This window comes from Thermobia domestica, chromosome 7, assembly GCF_964235325.1.
Source record: "Thermobia domestica chromosome 7, izTheDome1.hap1.1, whole genome shotgun sequence".
Lineage (NCBI taxonomy): Eukaryota > Metazoa > Arthropoda > Insecta > Zygentoma > Lepismatidae > Thermobia > Thermobia domestica.
Genome location: NC_137460.1, coordinates 274389580 through 274410071, shown reverse-complemented (window position 1 = coordinate 274410071; position 20492 = coordinate 274389580). Strand labels below are relative to the sequence as shown.

General features: G+C 34.1%; 1 protein-coding gene across 1 annotated transcript; it reads right to left on the bottom strand.

Moving 5' to 3' along the window:
- Nucleotides 1–165: 165 nt before the first annotated feature.
- Nucleotides 166–19027, bottom strand: LOC145690934 (uncharacterized). The gene is made up of 5 exons (XM_081766379.1): nt 15711–19027; nt 13163–13389; nt 9523–9693; nt 5637–5733; nt 166–278 (listed from the first exon to the last, which is right to left on the bottom strand). Exons 1-4 carry the CDS (start codon nt 15919–15921, stop codon nt 5689–5691), a joined length of 654 nt encoding a protein of 217 aa, XP_081622505.1. The 5' UTR covers nt 15922–19027; the 3' UTR covers nt 166–278; nt 5637–5688.
- Between the last annotated feature and the right edge of the window lie 1465 nt (nt 19028–20492).

Sequence of the window (20492 nt, the reverse complement as noted above, 5' to 3'; positions counted from 1 at the left end):
CCAATGCAATTTTTTTTACTTATTTATTTACTCCTATCTCTCCCCGATCATAACTGTTATGATTTCGCATCCTGCTGGTACATAATTGAAAAAAATTATCCATACATTCTACGCAATAACTGATATAAAGTTCCATGAAAACAATCAGCTTGTATTACAATGTTATTTATTGTACTTATTTACATTTTTTTTGTATTATTTTTAACTTATTTCCTTAATTGGGTTCCTCAACTTCAACGGTGTCACCTTCCACTACAGGTTTTGAATTTCTTCGTTCTCTGCAAAATAATAACGATCATAAATAGGTACTGAAAAACATTTAATTGATTGCACAGTTAATAGAAAACATTCATGTTGTTTACTCTATAAATACGCTTTCATTAAAATACATTTTTATTCTTTGAAGCAAGTGCCACACAAGGCAACAGAGTCTAGCACTCGTTTCTCAGATCTGGTGATCCATTGCTTGGAAGCACTCCAAATATGATCTCTATAGCATTACGGTAGAATTTTTATAGTGAATTAATATTCCCTAACCGAGCTCACCTATTCATATGTTAGATTTGCTGTGTGACACTTCTTATTCAAAGTTGTCTTGACTATGTGAAATACAATATAATTCACCTTCCCATACTGAAAATTAATAAAGTAGTGTTAAACACTACTATACACAAAGATTACGCAAACACTATTTCGGTTCAGCGGCATCCATTATATTCTACATTTTACAGCCTTATTCGATTAAATTTTGAGGATCACTCATAAGAAACACTTGAAAGGAAAGAATCGCGTTTGTTACAATTACAACATACTCTCCCACAGTCTGGTATTTAGTCGTCTCGGGATCGCACGAGTCTGTCTGGGTCATACAGGGTCAGGGATCTGACTACTTCGAGATCACGAGTCACGAAGTATGGACCCGTTTCATCACTGTAACTACTGCATGGTATTTATTCACTTTACCTATTTCAATGTTCTAGTGCCAATAAATTTTGAACAGAAGTTTTTTTTCCTAGCTGAAAGCGTGTGTTGTTCTGTGAGACCATCAATTGATATAAATCCAGAAAATGTCATATTCACTCACTCGGTACTGTTGTATAAGCACGGCGTTACGAAAAACAAACGAAGTGATCACTGATATAAGAAATCTCAGAGAGATGGAAGAACAAATATTTATTTATTTAATTTTCTCTCCATGCCTTGTATGAAATGCAATCTGATCTCACGATTCACAGGAAAGATAGGCCATAAGTGTGTGAACCTTGTATTCTTCACGGAGCAACACAAATGATAGATGATGACCTACAAGGCGTTATCCTGCGTCATGTACAACAGAATGCATGAGAAAGTGTAGTTCGCAATTCACAGGAAAAGTGTAGAATTTACTATAGTAGGTACCGTGTACACGGACAACTTCGTACCATTTTGCAACGAGTTTGGAACATACCTTAGAGGTTCAATGGAATATGTCTCTCTTTTTTTTAAAAAAAAAAAAAAAACGTTACTGGTGCCTAATACGTAAGGAGGTGTTGAGCAACAATTCACTGGAATTATTTGTGACAGTAAAACACGGATTTTAATCCTGAGCCTTACAGCGGAGGAAAACATCTTTGCAACGTTTCATTCTTTCAAAACAAAAGAATCACTGATAGGAAGACATGCATATTGCCTTCATCATACGTATCAAATGAAGAAGGGATGACTCATTACCGTAACTGTAACACTAAGTTTATTTGACTTTATTTCGCTTTCGTCGTAATGTAATACTTTACTTAATGGTGTTGAGTACCTATGGCTTATTTGGTTATTAGCCTATTATTTTATATAGGCAGTTTTTTATGAACTGGAACTGGAAATTTAATTATATGGTTTCACTGTTTTCTTTAAGTAGTTAAATGGCCCTTGCTTTCTAAAATTAATTTGCATTATATATACGTTTAATACTATTTATATTAAATTTGATTAAATACTAAAAGTATACATAAGATGTTTACGAATTGAAAGTATATTTAAATAGATTTGAAGTAGAAGTAAGTAAAATCAAACCATTATAATTGTAGTTCATTTCAAAGAAAGTAGAAAAATAAATTAAAACGTATGTAACAATGACTAATTGTGTGCGGAAACTAGATGATTGACACACTATACAACCAACTACCACAGTTATTTTCTACATGTTTGTTGAAGGCTTGAGAAATATCTAGAATTTGTATAATAATATATGATTAATAATAATTTTTTATGGACTTTCAGTGATAAATTATAATCTGTGAGCTTCTTACGCTAGTGCCTTATAACTGATAATACTTTTATTAATATTTTTAAAATCAACTAGCCATATACTTTAATGCGTTGAGCTCGGAAGTATCCATGTACAATCAAAGATGCTGGAAATAAAATTAAAAAGAAAAGGTGTTTAAAAGTAAGGCTTCAGAACATAAAAAGAGATAGAGGGCCATGGCGTTGCCTGAAACTCTTCAAAGGGAGGGGCTCACACACACAAGCTCTTATTTATAAGCATTACCATTGGGCGACGATCCTGAAGAACAAGGGGTCCATGCTCCCTCTATTCCCAAGTTATTTTGAAATCTGCTGCGTTGTGTGGCATTATGTACTATTCACTACATATATTGTCTTGTAAAGGTCAGAAATATGATGTTAGTAGGTAATACACTAACCACACATCAGCTGTAATGTGTACCATATGAGAGTCCAGAGACATATTCTTTGCATTTTCTTTAGATATACGGTATTACTGATGACACTGATGAAATTAGCTAGGAAATAGAATGAAAAGTATAAAACTAAACTCCCATTCGCTACAGTCCATAGAGCTATGGCTGGCCAAATGGTACCCGTTTAAGTGACTAATACGTTCTCAGCGCAGCGTCTCCCAGGCACCATTATTATGACTTTCTGGGCAGGAGTTCGATAGACCTTAATTCAAGATACTTCTCTATTCCTTCGTGATGCTGGGTTAATACCTGGAAATTTTGGTGCTCTCATCAGGAGTAGAACCGGGGAAACAAGAAAAATTGCGCATATTAGTAATTCTGGTAAACAAAACCACAATAATATTTGACAAATAGCTTAAACATTTACTTTCTTTTTTTAATACTTTCCATTCACACCGCAAAAGATAAATTTTTGCACACCGCAAAAAACGAGATTTATTACTATTAATCCCTGGTTAGGCATGTCGGCGTCTAATTCTAACAAATACCCATATTCATGGAATGTCGTGTCGGGGTCATTAGCGTCGTTTCACAACTCATTATATAGAACTAAAAAATACTCCTGCGACCTATCGACCTAGTTCTTTATATCCCATCTTTGAAAGCAGAAACATTTCTCAGTGTACATGGCACAAGGCAGGAAAATCACTTCGTTTACTTCAATCTAGTCGAATTCTGAATACATTTTAAGACCTATGTCTCCTTAGTTATTTCCCTGGTAATTTTTGTTGAGCTTTTACGCATACGCATACTTTGGCGTGCTCCGTCCTATTGAAATATTTTTGTCTTTCGGAAAAAACTACTCTTACTTTTTTTAATTTATTTTTTATTACTGCCACTATTACTGAATGAAGTCTTCTTTATCTTGTGTATGAAACATTAACCTTTATTTCTAGTTCAAATTTCTTGTTGATTACTTCTTTTTCATACTGAATGAAGTCTTATCTTCCGGGAATGTCTTTGTAAGAGAGAAATGTGCATTTACTGTTATTTTCTCTTTTAAAAAAAATTCTAACTGCTGAACTCTTTATCTTCTAGGAAAAAAATGTTTCCTGATTAGTATTAATGTTATTTGACTTCTTTTCTATCTCCTGAATGAAACCTTATCTTCTTAGAAGGAAAAAAATACAATACCATTCTGTATCTTAATTAATTATAGTGCTCAATTGCTTGTTTCTATACTAAACGAAATAATCTTATCGTCTGGAAGATTCTGCAATTGCATGTTTCTCTATTACAATGGCATTGCAGAGCTTTCCAGAATGTAAGATGGTTTCATTTAGTATAGAAAAGAAGTAATTAACTCTCATGAATCAAGAAAGAGGGTGGTATTGTAGTTTTTCTCTCAAGAGATGAGTTCGTTCAGTAGATACAAAAGAAGTAAAATAACACTAAAATTAGTCAAGAAAAAAAGAGTTAGTTGCTTTCTGTTTTTCATGCAGCAGGTAGGAAATGTTTCTAGAAGGCAAAAATAACAGTAAGTGCCTATCTCTCTGTTACTGTGAAATCGCAGAGTTTTCAAAAAGTGAAATTTCCTTCAGTATAGAAAAAAGTAATCAACACCAAAATTAATCAAGGAATAAAAGTTAGTCTTAAAAATAAAAAAAAAAGATCTCATTCAGCCGATAGGAGTAATCAAAAACTAAAGTTAAACTAACAGAGGTACTTTCTTCCAGAAGACAAGAAAATAAAACTGTAATGAATCTCGATTTTAGTTAAAATTTCCACTCTCCGAGGAAAGTAACAAGTAAGTTGCTAAATTATAAGGGATAATAAAATAATAAGTACGTACAAGGTAAACATTTTATCTCATATCACTGTGTATTAATACATGAGTGCGTAAAAATTAACTCATCTCGCTATATAAAATACAAAGACCTAAGTGATTGAGTGACCGACTGATCTTTGCACAGGCCAAAATCGCTTAAGATAGACACATTAAATATGGACAGTACATTTGATTTCTTACGTAGGATACCACTAAGGAAGAATTTTAGCAAATTCGGCGGGAAGGGGAGGAAAATAGGTGTGGGACGTATTTTTAAAATATGACCATATCTCCGAATTCCTTAAGGTTACAGACCTGAAATTTATATTCGGATTTCTCATTTCAAATATTTTGACATATTTAAGCGGTTTTTTGATGTTTTAGTACAAAGGAAAAAAAGGAAAAATGTGAAAGAAAAGAAAAGGAATGAGGATTACAATTATAAATGTTAAAATCTTGGAATTTATGAAGGTTTGAAAAATGAAATTTGGTATTTGCATATTATTTAAAATAAGTAGATATGAATTTCAGCGCCTTTGAAATATGCCTCAGAGGGAAGAAAAGGGGGTGGAAAGAAAAATTGATGGGGATTATAATTATTATAGTAAAGTATTTAATTCCATAAGGTGAGAGATTTGAAGTTCGGTACTTCGATTTCAAATTCTAAGTTCTTTCCTGCGTGTTTAAGCCCATTTTCTGACATGTTAGTGAAAAGAGAAAGAAACGATGTAGAGAGGAGAAAAAAAGGTGGGGATTATAATTATTTTAATAAAATGTCGGTATCTCTAAATCTTTGAAGATTTGAAACATGGAATTCGGTATTTGACCTTCTCAAAAGCAAGAAAAATGGGGGGACTACAATTTTTTTAATGAGATGTTCATATCTTGGGGTCCGGGAAAGTAAAAGGGATTAAAACAGCGGAAATCTTTTTTTCCTCCAACTCCACAGAATTCTATGCATATGATATTGATCTAGTGACCTATAGATGTGAGAAATATAGTGAATACGAAATGTATATGTAGAGAAGGACGCGTCCATGGACTAAGTTGCAGATCCCTAGCTTCTTTTGTGATGGTAAGAACTTTCCGATCTCTGTCATAATTGTAAGAAAAATAGGTAAAACTATACTCACCTACGCAGTAGTCTAGGCTTCGCTTGCTGCAGCCAAAGACCCAATACTTCCTTCACCTTTTCTTCTGTTGCGTCGGTGTGTAACTTACGAACAACAGCTGAAAGAAAGATAAAATTTCAAGCAAACACTAGCGATTTTTATTTAAAAAAACGATTATTTGTAATAAGTTTCCCTCTCAAATAGCTTTACGGAATTATGGTATGGTTTGTAAACATAAATACCTAGAGCTGAAACTAATTCCTATATTATTTTTCAAGTAACCTAAGCTAGGCCCCTATTTTGTGATTTTTATGAAAGAGTACTATAGAAAGTTATCTTGCATCACACTTTTGGTATATTATATAATTGAAAAGTTACATTTTTCGATACAAGTGTAATAAGACTTTCTTCCGGTGCTCTTAGTGGTGATACGGTTTTGAGTCAACGTTTCAAGTCACCTTAAATAACACTACAAAAAACACATTAGGTTTTGGCTAACTTCGTTGTCACGAATAATTGAAAGATGAAGACGACAGAAAGACGAAAGTTTGATCTTTGTCTTATATTCGCCGTCTTGAAAGCTTGCAACTTTTCTCTTTTTATACTGGAATTATGGTAATTTCGAAAGCTATGTTCTTCTAGATTTTTTTATCTGCGTTCTAGTGTTAGACAAAAAGCTCTGAAATTTTGCACCTTTAAAATATCGGCACGGGACAGTTTGGCATACTAGGTAATACTACCAGACTAGCAGTGTTGCAAACCCAACAAAGTTATATTCTTTTAAATGGCACTACGTCAGATTATTATAAATTTCAAATCTACATACAAAACGAAAACGTACAATACTGCACTTAATGTTCATTGTTGAAACTAAGGATGCTACAGTATCAGAAAAGTCCACAATCATCCCAAGTTTGGAGACCTCTACAACAGTAGCAATGCAAGTGAATTGGATGGGGCAATGCACATCGGAAGCACGTTAGTGTAGATTAGGATTAGGATTTAGATTTATGGGCTTTCGACATCTGACATTTAGCCCTTCACGTTTTTGAGGGATGACGTCCCTCAGCTAGCACACAATCTGAGGAAAGGGAAGGAAGAAAGAATTGGGGGTGTTATGTATCACCCCGGCAGTTGCATGATGTGAATGAGGAAATCCCAGGAAAACCTCATTCAGGGTTGCTTAGTGATTGGTAAGTTCCCGGGAAGATATTTTTCGGGAAGATTCCCAGAATGGAAATTTATGTACAATCAGAAAAAAAAATTGCATTCAATTATTTTTCTACTACATTATGATTTCAAAGTTGAATTAATTTTTATATCACAGCATATTAATACTGTTGTTCACAGAGGATTCTCTAAAATCTTTATATTCTGAACGGTAGTATGTTACTTTATTAACATTTTATTATATTTAGAGAGTACGCATAAATGTATATTTATATACAATATGTTCTATCAATTAAATATGTGTGAAAAAATATATAGTGAATTGTATAGTAACAGTTTAAATATATATGAAATAGATCTGCTCAACTTGACTCTATTACTGATATTTTAAACACATTAAATGTATAAATGTTATAAACCAATTAGATTGGGTAAATGCTAGAAGATACATTCTCACCAATTTATTAACATTTGCGCATACATATTTGTGTTCACAAAATTTTCAAGATACTTTCTTATTTTTATATTTTAGCACGTAACATTGCGATACACGATCTTTCATTGTACCTATTTCTCGAAATTCCATACGTTGATTTACATGTAAAAGAAGTTCGAATACCTCTTCAGAAATTTGAGTCAGGGAGAGGAGACAGACCGAAGTCTATTACTAATAGAGGTTCAGGGTTTATTAATAGTACTTCATCTCTATTTCTACATAATTCTAAATTACTTTGCAAAATGGTTCCTTTTCATCATTTGTAAATTAGTACTTTCATAACTTTGGCTGTTGTTTAGCATTGGGGGTCAGCTTTTGCCCCTACTTTTTTGCGATATTCTATTCCGATGTGGTTGTTTTATTGTTTAATACGTACGTTACGAACATTAAATTCAGACAGCATTGCAGAGCGAGCGTTAGCGAATGAAGGCGGGTTAGAGCCCCGTATAGCACGTTGTTTTCTAACTTCGTTACCAACAATTCACTTTCTTTTCTCACATAAATCACTTCCGCTTACCTTTCCGTTTTGTATAAATCCCCTACTACCCTAAAAATGTGTTCGGTACTTTCTTGACTACTTGAACATCACTATCAACTCATTTCTTCCGTAAATCATCCATTTTTTTGCTAGTTTCTGACCCTCAATACTAAACAATCACCTTACTTTTTAGTGCAAATGGAAATGGAACTTAAAAAATCATATTATTAGTTATATAAAGTACCGTCAAATAATTTTAAATGTTTTAACCTCCAAATTCTTTAAAACCTAGAAGTAAATCATTTGAAGTAGAAGAAGTAAGCAATTTGATATTGTAAACAGTTCCAGAGATATGATGATTTTTGTTAAATTTGGTAATACTGCATAAAATGACGTACTTCCAAGAAAGTTTTAAAATGAGCGTTGCATTTCTTCGTCACTTTAACACTTGACCAATGGTTTTTGGCAGTTGTGATTATTAAAAGTTCTTGCGATTTCATTATTGTTAGCAGTATTGCCAACTTTAACATTATTTTTTATATCTGCCGAACAATTAAAAATATCAAATTGCTATAAACGACATTATGATCTTCAGATATTTTAAAAAGAATCTACGTAATTAAATGTGATACTTATCTCGACACTTTTTCGAAATAAAGCTCCTTGAAAAAAGTTAAATATTTTATTCCTTGTAACTCTCTTTCTGTTTATTAGCAATAAGTCATAGCCTGGTCGTAGTATTCTACACTAACGTACTTCCGTTGTGCATTGACTCATTCGTTTCACTTGCATTGTTACTGTTGTAGAGGCCTCCAAAATTTGGATGTTTGTGGATTTTTGTGATAATGTAACACCCTTAGTTTGCAACACTTAACAAAAGTGCATTATTGTACGTTTTCGTTTTGTATGCAAATTTGAAATTTGTACTAATCTGACGTAATGCGGCTTGAAAAATATATAATTTTGTTGAGTTGGCAACACTGTTAGTCTGGTACCATTAGCTTAATATGTCAGACTATTTTTCCCCTGCCGATTCTTGAGGATGCAAAATTTCAGCACTTTTTGTCTATTAGTTTAAAAGTTAGAAGAGCATAACACGATAAATGGACCACCTTGTATTATATATATATATAATACAAGGTGGTCCATTTATCGTGTTGTGCTCTTTATACTGCTGCAAAATTATACTGCTGTTGGCGTTCTTTAATATTGGAGTCACTAATTCTTCGTAAATTAGTTAGCACCGGTTGAACAGTAGTGATTCCTACACTGTACTTCAATTTAAATTCGTTGACACTATTGACTTTATTTAACACTGGAATCATTCCTACCTTGGAATTTTATTTGGTTTTTGGTTTTCCGTACAAATTGTTTTTGAATGCTTTTTCAAACAAAGATTTGTTTAAATGTGTACTTTGCCAATAAAGTTTTTTTTTTTTTTTTTTTTTTTTTTTTACAACATTGGGTGTTGGATCAGGTATTAAATTTTTAATATATTCTACACAGATGTTATATTCACCCAGTAAGGGTGAACACATTTACATATTTTACTACTTGACAGTAAAAGCATCCTAAAGTACTCAAAGCATACTTTATTCATGAAGAATTACTTCTGATTGCTCGGGACTTACTAATATGAGAACACACGTCCAATAGGAGAGAAGTAAAACTTAGTAATAAGCAAGCAGGAATTTTGTATCGTTACTAGCACATATAAATAAATAAAGTTAAATATTTCAGTAAAGCTTTTCAAATCAACTTACTGTGGGTCTTTTTGCACACTTAGGTGGACCCAAAGGTGTGTGTTTTTGCTTCATGATCCATGGATTTCCTGCCAGAATAGGAGAATTCCATTGCGAGCTTGTAGTTCTTCTTATTGCATTATGAGCGAAACCTTTTAAATCCTTACCACCAATTGATAGTAATACTTTTACCTGAAAGAAAGAAAATTATTTAGATCTAATGCATGCTGAAATCGAAAAGAAAAAAATATATATAAGGCTCCGTATTGTTATGTTTCTCTACCAGTGAAAAAAAAACGAAGCATGAATGAAACTAGATTAATTTTTAGATACCGTAATGTGAAGTGTAAAAAAAAAAAGGACGTGGGTTTTGCAATATATATATATATATATCGGGTCTTGCAGAATAAGTGTTACAACTCTTGGGAGGTGACTCCTGCCATTGGGATAAGAAAAAAGTTCTCTATCGGATATAGTTTCGGATCTACAAGGTGCCGAAAGCGTGGGAAAATGACTTTCGGACGCCAATAGTTCGGAAACTAACCAACGTAAAGAGGGCGGGTAAAAAATTCATTGAAGAAGTCATACTTGCTGTATTGAATTTTGCATGTTTCACAATCCTACCAAGTACGCGTAAGGGATTCCCCAAAGGAACGTAGGGAGTCCCGGATAATCTGCTAAATGAAAATTCGTCTAAAGCGATATGAATTTTTAGGGCTTCGTTTGTATTGGGTCGATATCTGGAACAAATACAAAATGGCGGACACCTTCATGCCCGTTGTGTGCGGTTGCATAATCGGCAGGTACGGATGCTGGCCAACAGTGTCGTTCTGAGTATTAAGTGTAGCGAGTTTGTACTCAAATGCTCTAGAAAGACATCTGCTGTGTCGGTAGAGCACAACAGATGAAGCAGGGTGATTCACATGTGTGGAAACAAGTAACGAAAAATGCCCAGAAAAAATGCACTCATACTAAGTGAACGTGAGTTCAAAGCGTCAGAAATGTAAGGATTACTGTAGCGTCAAGAACATGAAAGCCATTGCCAATTCACCAATAATATTCCCTCAAACCGATGCAATATGATCTGCACGGTTGCATAACAATAAAGATGCAACAACTGAGGCCAAGTTGAAATTGTGCAAGGGAACTGACTAAGAAATTGGATAATCTAAATGAATGTCACTAATGGGATCGCATGATCGATATTGAAATGTGGCCAATGTGTGTGTTGATATCGACATGTAGCTAATGAACAAATATCAGCATATCCCACTACTGCTTGGACACCTTCCCACCTGCGAAAAATAGGAAAAAACTACTCGGGTCTTGTATCTAAGGACGTGGGCTCACAGTAATTTTGGAAACTGCGACCACGCGAGCGAAAGCAAGCGCTCTAGCCCTGAGGCTTCGAGGGAGCCTCACTTTCTCTGTATTCATTTCTTTGAGGAGTACCCACTTTGTTTGGCAAGCTCTCTTGCACAGCCTCCCGACATGCTTGTGTGTTTCATTTTGTTATTACTAGTGCACAGTTTTAAACAATCAGAGCTTAAAGACGTTTCTTTCTATTTCTCATGTCGTTTTATTTTCCATATGTATGGTATTCCAGCACTAGTGTTACATGTGCCAAATTGGTTCATTTTCGTCTTTGTCTTGGCATGTGCAGTGTGTGTAAGATACGAATTTCTGGATGTATTACCCTATATTTCCAGTACGCCATATGTCCCAGAAGACGTAGGACATGGTACAAGTTTGTTATTTTCACGCTCTATCAGAATTTGAACTATGGATTAAGAGATTTCTTTTCATATGTCTCGACTGTGGGACAATGATCCAAACAAAGAGGGACATTGATACAATGGTGTTCTAGTTACGTTCTACCAAAAAGTGCACCAGATGTAATAGCAGAATTCACAACGTTATTTTCCTAGTTTTCGCACGTGGGACGGTGTCCCAGCAGTAGTTGGACATGTTGACATTTGTCCATTAGCTGAATGTTGATATCAACACACATATTGGTCACATTTCAATATCGATTATGCTATCCCACTAGTGACATTCCTTTAGTTTACTCAGTTTCTTTGTGAGTCCCCTTGCACAATTTCAACTTGGCCACGGTTGTTGCATCCTTATCGATATACAACCGTGCAAATCATATTGCATCGAATTGATGGAATATTATTAGTAAATTGGCAATGGCGTTCATGTTCTTGATGCTATTCCTTACATTTCCGACGCTTTGAACTCACGTTTACTTAGTATGAGGTCATTTTTTCTGGGCATTTTTCGTTACGTGTTTCCACACATGTGAATCACCCTGCTTCATCTGTTGTGCTCTACCGACACTCCAGATGTCTTTCTAGAGCATTTGAGTACAAATTCGCTACACTTAATACTCAGAATGTCACTGTTAGCCAGCATCCGTACATGGCGATAATGCAACCACACAAAACGGGCATGGTGTCCGCCATTTTGTATTTGTTCCAGATATCGACTTAATACAAACGAATTATTGTTACCTGGTAGAAACCCTATCAATTCATATCCATTTAGACCAATTTTCATTTGGCAGATTATCCCGGATTTCCTACGTTCTTTGGGAAATGCCTTGCGCGTGTTTGGTAGAATTGTGAAACATGCAAAATTCAATACAGCGGTTATGACTTCTTCTTCAGTGAATTTTTTACCCGCCCTCTTTACGTTGGTTAGTTTCCGAACTATTAGCGTCCGAAAGTCATTTTCCCACGCTTTCGGCACCTTGTAGACCCGAAACTATGTCCAATAGCCGAAAGTTCAAGAGAACTTTTTTCTTGTCTCGGTGGCAGGAGTCACGTCCCAAGAGCTGTAACACTTATTTTGCAAGACCCGATATATACTGTATAAGGGTTAATAAGTGCTGCCAACAAGTAGTGTCAGAAAATAGATAAATGAGGCACAGAAACTAGCTAAAAATGGCTCAACTTACTTTAATCATAGGTAAGAAAATTTAGGAATAAAGAAATAACAATTTGGTACGTTTGTGCAATAGTTTACAAAGATGTTCTAATATTATTTATCTTTTGATATCCTCAAATGAAACAGTTTCACAATACAATTTTTCCTTCATTGACTAGAAGTAATAAAATCTCTTTAATTATTTTCAATTTCAAATGCTGAGTATGTCTTGATAACACTATTGATCTAGCACAAAAATATACACATGCACGCATCTCAACCAAAACATCAACACAAACTAAAAATATACTAGAAACTAATCAAACAAATTGACTATGGAGAAAGCAGATACAGTAATCCCGATTTACCGTGACGGATAGGTGAGACTGATAAAAGATATCTAATCTACTGTGACAATGTAAGTGCTGTTGTGAACAGAAGAATTAGAAAAATACCAAGATAAACTACATTTTGTTTTAGGTTTTTCATATTTTCTAAAAGAATTTGACTGCAAAAGATTTAATTGCCTCGTAAATTAGCAAGTATGAATGGCAAGTATTCCAAAATTATAGTCCATAGCTAATCCACATGATAATGGTAAATTGGCAAAAATGGAGTTGATGCTAACATTTAGTCAAAAGAGAGATGTTCCAAAAAGACGTAAATCAAAAGATATAACGAACATTAAAAACCTGCTTCATAACTTGTACAGTTTTGATAGGACACTTACGTATTTCTTTCCGAAGTTAGGATCTTCAAGTTTTCTCTCAAATGTTTGAACATCATCCAACGTTCGCAGAGGCAGAAGGCTAAGAAGATCGGATTCTTCCTTTATGGACTCTGCTTTCACACTCACACCATTACTTAGAAGTGTGTCGACCTTCTTCTCGACGGAAGATACTCTTTCACTAAGGTCAGCTAAAGTAGATTGCATTTGGCCAAGTACCATTCTGATATCTGGAATAAATTTTAGGAAATATTGTTTTGAAGGTGTTGATATAACTAGAAAATATGTTATTTCACAAATCATTAAAACAATAAAAATTACACTCATGTCCAAAATGATTGTTGCATATCTATAACTGTATTCTTGTAAGAATGTAATTCGATAATGATTTTGCAGCATACTTTTAATACCGATACTATGTGTATAATCGAGAAATGTATATTTTTGGAAAATTTTATAGGGAAAGAATTATAAGTACGTAAATTAGAATGAGTAAAACAAAATGTCGCTAAATGGACAAGAAAGTTTTATTTTTGTTTTATTGTTCTTATTTACTGCTCTATTGGCATGAAATTTGCTACATACATGTCTTTGCCGATTATGCACATACCAACATTATAAGAAATACAGGGCTCATTCGTTATCAAATTTTATTTCTACAACAACATATTTATAGACATGGACAATAACTTTGGACATGAGTGTAGGTTTGTGGTGGACAAACAGCGTGTGTGTGGGTTTTCTCAGGGTTATACCATTTCCCTCCACTTTCTTCACTTCATCATTTAATTCAATCTCATCATCACCGTCTGCTTTAGGCTGCCTCGCATAACCGTGGGACAAAACTCAAAGATTTTATTTAAATATAATTTCGCTGTCCAGTTAATCAGAAATCTTGGGGAAAAAAGTGGGGAACAATTAGGAAGACGTGTGTAGAAGACCAATACGTTGGAGAATTATACCAGGTCATTAGAGTATAACGTCATTCATCAGCACTGCGGAAGGAAAAGGTTGATTGTTCAGAGGTAGAACGTTGCCTTTTGATGCGACGGATCTTTGGTTCAATCTCCGGCCTCATGACTTTATGGTCAACAATATTATATTCGTGAGTGTTTTCCCGTTCTCATGCCGCTAATTCCTTCATAACCATTCACTATCAGTAGTCATCCGTGTTCTTTAACATTAACCCTAGGAAGACTAAACTATAATTGGTCACGTGAAAGACTAAGTGGGGTCAATTTTGATCGCAGTTGTAAATTTCAATTTTAACCCTACTAGTATAATTTAAAGTTATTTAATGACTGATATTAATAAATGTGGGTTCTAAAATTATTTTACGACTTGTAAAATTTTATTTTAATAGGAAATATTACAAATATAAGTCCCAGTACAGACTACTACTGCATTTGGTTAGCAGACATGAAGTAGCTTGAAACACATTAGCCTGTGTAGACAAGTTAGTATACTAAACCTGAGAGTATTACGTTTGATCAATGTATAAAAGTAGATTACGTTAATTTAGTCATCCATTCAAAGAATAGATAAGTTTACAATGATCCTATTAAAGTAAACCTGTACTTCTCTTAACATTTCTAAGTTGCTAAAAAAATGTATTTAGTCACCTGCGTTAAAAAAAACTACCATAATAATGTGCTTTCTAATGAAACTAAATTTAAGTTTAGATTACAGAAGAAAATACCAAAAAATTCAAAAGTTGTGAAATTCCTTTGTTCGGGCAAAGAGAAAAAGAAATTGCGGGTAAATTTGACGCATCTTCGTATTTCTATGGTTAAGGACATAACCCTGGGTCTTTAACTAGAATTTACATCTTATTTGAATTTTGTAATATTGTGGTCTTCTTCACAATTTCTTTTTTCCTTCTTTCCTTTTCTCTGACGAACTGTACGGCAAAAGCATAAAGTTACACTTTGTGTGTGTGAGTGTATGTGTGTGAATTGTAATTGCTAAAAATTCTATTCATTTTGTATTATTAATACCATAAAAATCAATCTGTCTGCAAATACTAACAGCATTTTCCGTCCAGTGATCCTCAGTACTAAATAAAATCGAATAGCATGATTCTCTTAATTCAAACCAAACAGTTTACAGTTCCATATTTTCACTCTTGTTTTTCAAGTATAAAATAATAATAATAATAATAATAATAATAATAATAATAATAATAATAATAATAAACAATTTCACAATCGTACTTTCCTTGCAGCACAGTAAATCAAATAGATCAAATATATATGTCTCCTTAGAAATAAACAGGACTAACATTCATAAATTAAGCCTTGAGTACTGTTTGGCTTCGGGCCGCCTGTTATATGTATAATATGAGCACAGATTACTAAAAGTATTACAATAGTATTACACATAATGTTCATGCATAGCCTTCGGCATTTGTAATATAACTAAATATTGTTTTAAATCCAAATAGACTATTCGGCTAACTCTAAAGAGATTCAGAGATCCCATAATAGTATATCCCGTTCCAAGGCTGGATGTTGAAAATGTACGATCAACTGCAATTCATTTACGTACGTACCTCGAAGAATATCTGAAGTTCCTGTCGAATTGTTAGAGGAAAATCTAATAGGTAATCCGCTACTTGGAGCCTGCTCCGATGTTGTCGTCGATGTCTGACTATTTCCTGACAAGAGTCGGTTAGGTAAGTGCACTGAGACAATTCCAGTTTTTTGAGTGTCGGAAATTGGGTTCTGAGGCTCAGAGAAAGGTTGTGTTGCATCTATATACATGTTTGACTCGAAACACTCTAAAGAATGATAGGGGTGTCTGACATAAATAGATTTCTTAATAATAGTTTATTGTATTCCATCTTCACTTAATCTTACTAAACTTAGCGTATCATATTCTTCGTCAGAAAGAATACTTTTCTTTACTTTTCTCTTCCTTGTTCTCGGCCCCTCTTCGTCACTTTTCAAATTTCAAGTATCTTCTGGTTTCCTTAAATGCAACCTGACTTCCGAATATGTTGCTGGAACAGAAAAACTAAAGATCAAAATCCTACTTTTTTTTTTATTTCTTCTGAACTTGAACTAGTACGTTACTTTCTCCGCTAAAATAGCAAACATAGTAACCACTCATTTAGGCTTATTGTTGAAACGAACCAGTATTACATTTGTCTGTGTGTCTCTCTTCATACATATAAAGGTGAAAAAAAAGAAGATAATAATACTGATGTCTAAATTTATATCAAAATACGAACCTTAAGGGATTGTTTCATTAATATCTTTAGGGACTATAATTTCTTTGAATAATCATTAACATTTCGAGCATATTAATCAAGTTACCATAAGGGATTTGTTTGCCGACTATAATTTTTTTTTTACACAATTATCGATATTTCGAGCATATTAATCGAGTTACCGTCTTCTAAGATGGTTACAAGATGAATGTGGAATATTGATCATCATTTAAGAAACTTTGATCGCCAAAGGAATATTTTAAATCAAGATTAGAAATGCGTTCCATGAGTTCCATTAGTAATAAAGACTAGTAAAGACTAGATTGTATGAATGTGTGTATAAGTATGTCTATTATAAGAAGGGATCAAAGCTTATCGAAAACAATACATAATACATCCATATTTTAAAATCTTTCCGCGGTTTCATTAATGCAAAGTAACATTTTTCAGTTAACACAAGAATTAAATCGTTGAGCATACATACAAGAGTTGTTAGCAGTCGCATACCAATGTTATTTTCAAATTAATATATACCAATGTGGGAGATGAGGATAATTACTAACCCAATACTATTTCAATACATCTGAGTAAGGAACATAGATGGCCATTTTGCACTGGACTCGCTCGGGCTCGCACTCACTTCTAGCAACTGGGCTCATGCTCAATTATTGAGCCCGAGTGCCGAGCTCACGAGTATCGAACTCGTAAGTTTGGACACCTCCCCAACCTTTCGGATATGACCAACCGCCCTTCTCATTCAGAGGAAATTAAACTCGAGATACTTGTCACTCTTGTGAAGAGTACGTCTTTCAGCAAATACCCTCTGGACCAAATTTCCAAGACAGCCTTGTTACTGCTGGCTTTTTTATACTAAAATGTGTTGCACATTGCAAGAACGTGTTTGTCATCCTGTGCCATCAATACCTTCTTCAGGATGAGTTGTTCTGAAGAGACGCAGGAACAATTAGCGCTAAGGTTTCCTAACGGACTTGTGTCTCTGCATATACATGGCAATATTGTACTGGGCTCGCGTTCACTCGGGCTCGCAATCACTTCTTTGAACTGGGCTCGCACTCCTCCAAACTGCGCTCACACTCAATTATTGAGTCCGAGCCCTGATAAGAGCGAGTGCCGAGTTCACGAGCGTCGGCTTCGCGAGTTGGACATCCATGGTAAGGAAATTAATATGACTATATTTTGTTAGATTTTCAAACATTTAAGTGAGATAAAATGAAATACTTAGTTTAACGTCCCACAATTATGCACCGAGGCTAAGGGAGTCGGTAATGATGAGAAATTAACAAAATGGTGGAATGTACACAGTGGGTGGAAGCGGGAGAACCCCGAGAGAATCCACGCATACAGTGTTTGTTCCCGAGAAAACGCATGCACACAAAATTTGTTCACCACAAAGACCACTTGGTGCGAGCTAGGATCGAACCAGGGACCCCACGCATCAGAAGTGAACGCTCTACCACTGAGCCATCGCGGCCCCTCAAATACTTAAATGAAGTTTGCGGATGATGAGGACGGCTGGATGTATGATGACGTCATATAGCGTATAATGACGTCACTCTCGGTTGCTGAAGGAACAAATAACAACGCGTGTAGTTCAAGACAGTACGATATCCTCAATACTAAAAATGGATGTTCAACTTAGTAAAGATTATGATTATGAATTATTAATTAAGGATAATTATGACTGTATTAAAGATAATTATGACTGTAATGATCCAAATGAATTATTAGATAAAGTTTACCCTAACGTTGTTCAAAATTACACAAATTCAAATTAGTTATTTGAAAGAGTCATTAGCAGTAAGAAATAAGGTCGTCGACGATATTAATTTCAAAGTTCAAAACAAGATTCCCGGGAAAGAACGAATATATATAAATCAATTGATTCTGTTTGATGAAAATGAAAGTGGTAACTTCCTCACCCAATTTTTGAATTCAATGCAAATGCCAGGAATGTTTAAGATTGTTTAAGATTAAAAATATTATCGCCAATAATTTTATTGAGAAATTTGTATTCACCAGCATTATCTAATGGAAAAAGAGTGACCGTGAAACAGTTATCAAACAATATAATTGAAGCAAAGATAATACAGGAAGGCATAAAGGAAAAAAAAAGTATTTATTTCAAGGATTCCGCTCATATCTACCGAACTGTAGTTTCAATTAAAAAGACTGATATTTCCAGTAAGATTAGCATTCAGCATCACTATAAATAAGGCACAAGGACAAACATTTACATAATGTGGTATTAACTTAAAAGAATCATCCTTTCTTACTCTGTATGTAGCTTGCTCTAGAGTGGGAAACCCACAGAATTTATATATCTACTCACCAAACAATAAGATAACAAATGTAGTTTATGAGCAATATTGTAATAAAATAACTTAGTTACGTATGAAATAAAATGAAAATAACATTAAATACCAAACCAGACTTTCCTTTCACTACAATTTTCTTCATTCGAATTTATTAGCATTATTGTTGCTTTTCTTTATAAATTAATTTCCGTTCACCAAATTTTCTATTCTTGCTAACCGTGCACTTCATCCATAAAAGTACGAAACTTATTAAATAATGACAAATTAAATTATAGCGAGTCATCTAACTTCTATAAACATATTTCTCCCATACGAAGAACGGGAAATTCAGCTAGTATATATATATATATATATATATAGGCGCAGATCCAAGGGAGGCTATAGGGGCTATAGTCCGACCCTCCTTGACGTTCAGGTCGGAATATAGCCCCGGATAAAATTGCAAATTTTGGTTTGGCCCCTCCCTTGATCATATCCTCCATCCGACACACTGATATATATATATATATATATATATATATATATATATATATATATATATATATATATATATATATATATATATGTGTGTGTGTGTGTGTGTGTGTGTAGAAGTGTGCGTGTACGAAATCTGCAGTGTCCCTGCTGTTTTGGTGTGCAGTTTGTGTTAGCTCTCAATCCAAGTCCAATATACATGTAAGTTACGAATATTTAAACGCACCTCAGGCTTTGAGGGCACCAGTGAAAATGAAGCTAATCAATGTTCATCTATTAGTGATTCCGATACACTTATTAGTCCAAACTGCACAATTTGGAGCAAAAAGCCCCTCCTCTATCACTATCCTCAGCACATAATAAAACAAAGAATTCTTGAGGTGTTTCAAAGGGAGTGAAAAAGACACGTCTAAATATGCGTTTGGCTGTTTCATTTCAAACGAAATCATGGATCAAATTTTACACTGTACAAACCACGAGAGAAGAACCACGTTGAAGCGAAAAGAATCGGAAAATCTTAGTCTGGACGAAATTAATACTTTTCTTTGGATTTTGTTACTAGCTGAGTAGAAAAAAGCTATGATGTGCTAATCAGGGAACTATTCCTCTCCATGAAGTCAAACCCAATGTTCAAAGTTACTATGTCTGTCAGCAGGTTTGAAGACATAAAGAAAGACTTACGATTCGATGATATACGTAAATTCAAACAAGAGAGACAATCGTCGATTATTCTTACAGAAAGTGGCACAAAATTTAATGGAACCCTAGACGATTCTAAGATCACGTACTCAACTTGCCACTAGCAACAATTAGTGCTTTGAAAATGGGCGGAATTGAAAAGGTGCAAGACGGGACAAGTGGCAAAAGATGTGAAATTTGTCCATACAGTATTCAAAGAAATAGTACATTGGCATGATCGAAATGTGACAAAAGCATTTGCAAACAACACAGTAAAATGATTTGCAATTCATACGTTTTGTACATAAAAAAGTCGTTCTGAAATTACTAAACAATGATGTCATTTACATACAACAATATCAGTAATTGTATAAATATTGTTCTTTTGACAATTACAGTTTCATTTCACAGAGATGTGTTTACAATTTTAAAATAAAGTGTAAAATTTAAAGTATACGAGTAAACTGAAAAATAGTATATCTGAAGAAAATATTTTATTGCAGTTTTTTTTTGTATTTTCTACTAATTGTAATAAATACAAAATACTTGTAAAATGCTTGTTGTTTTCAAACATATCCGTACGAAAATGTCCATTGTTATTCTATTGTGTAATAAATTAAGCCACTACACGACT

Coding starts and splice junctions, on each gene's coding strand:
- LOC145690934 (XM_081766379.1), bottom strand. CDS start 15,921: ATGTATATAGATGCAACACAACCTTTCTCTGAGCCTCAGAACCCAATT. Junction 13,390..15,710: donor AACTTCAGATATTCTTCGAG/GTACGTACGTAA, acceptor AATTTATTCCAG/ATATCAGAATGGTACTTGGC. Junction 9,694..13,162: donor CTAACTTCGGAAAGAAATAC/GTAAGTGTCCTA, acceptor TCTTTCTTTCAG/GTAAAAGTATTACTATCAAT.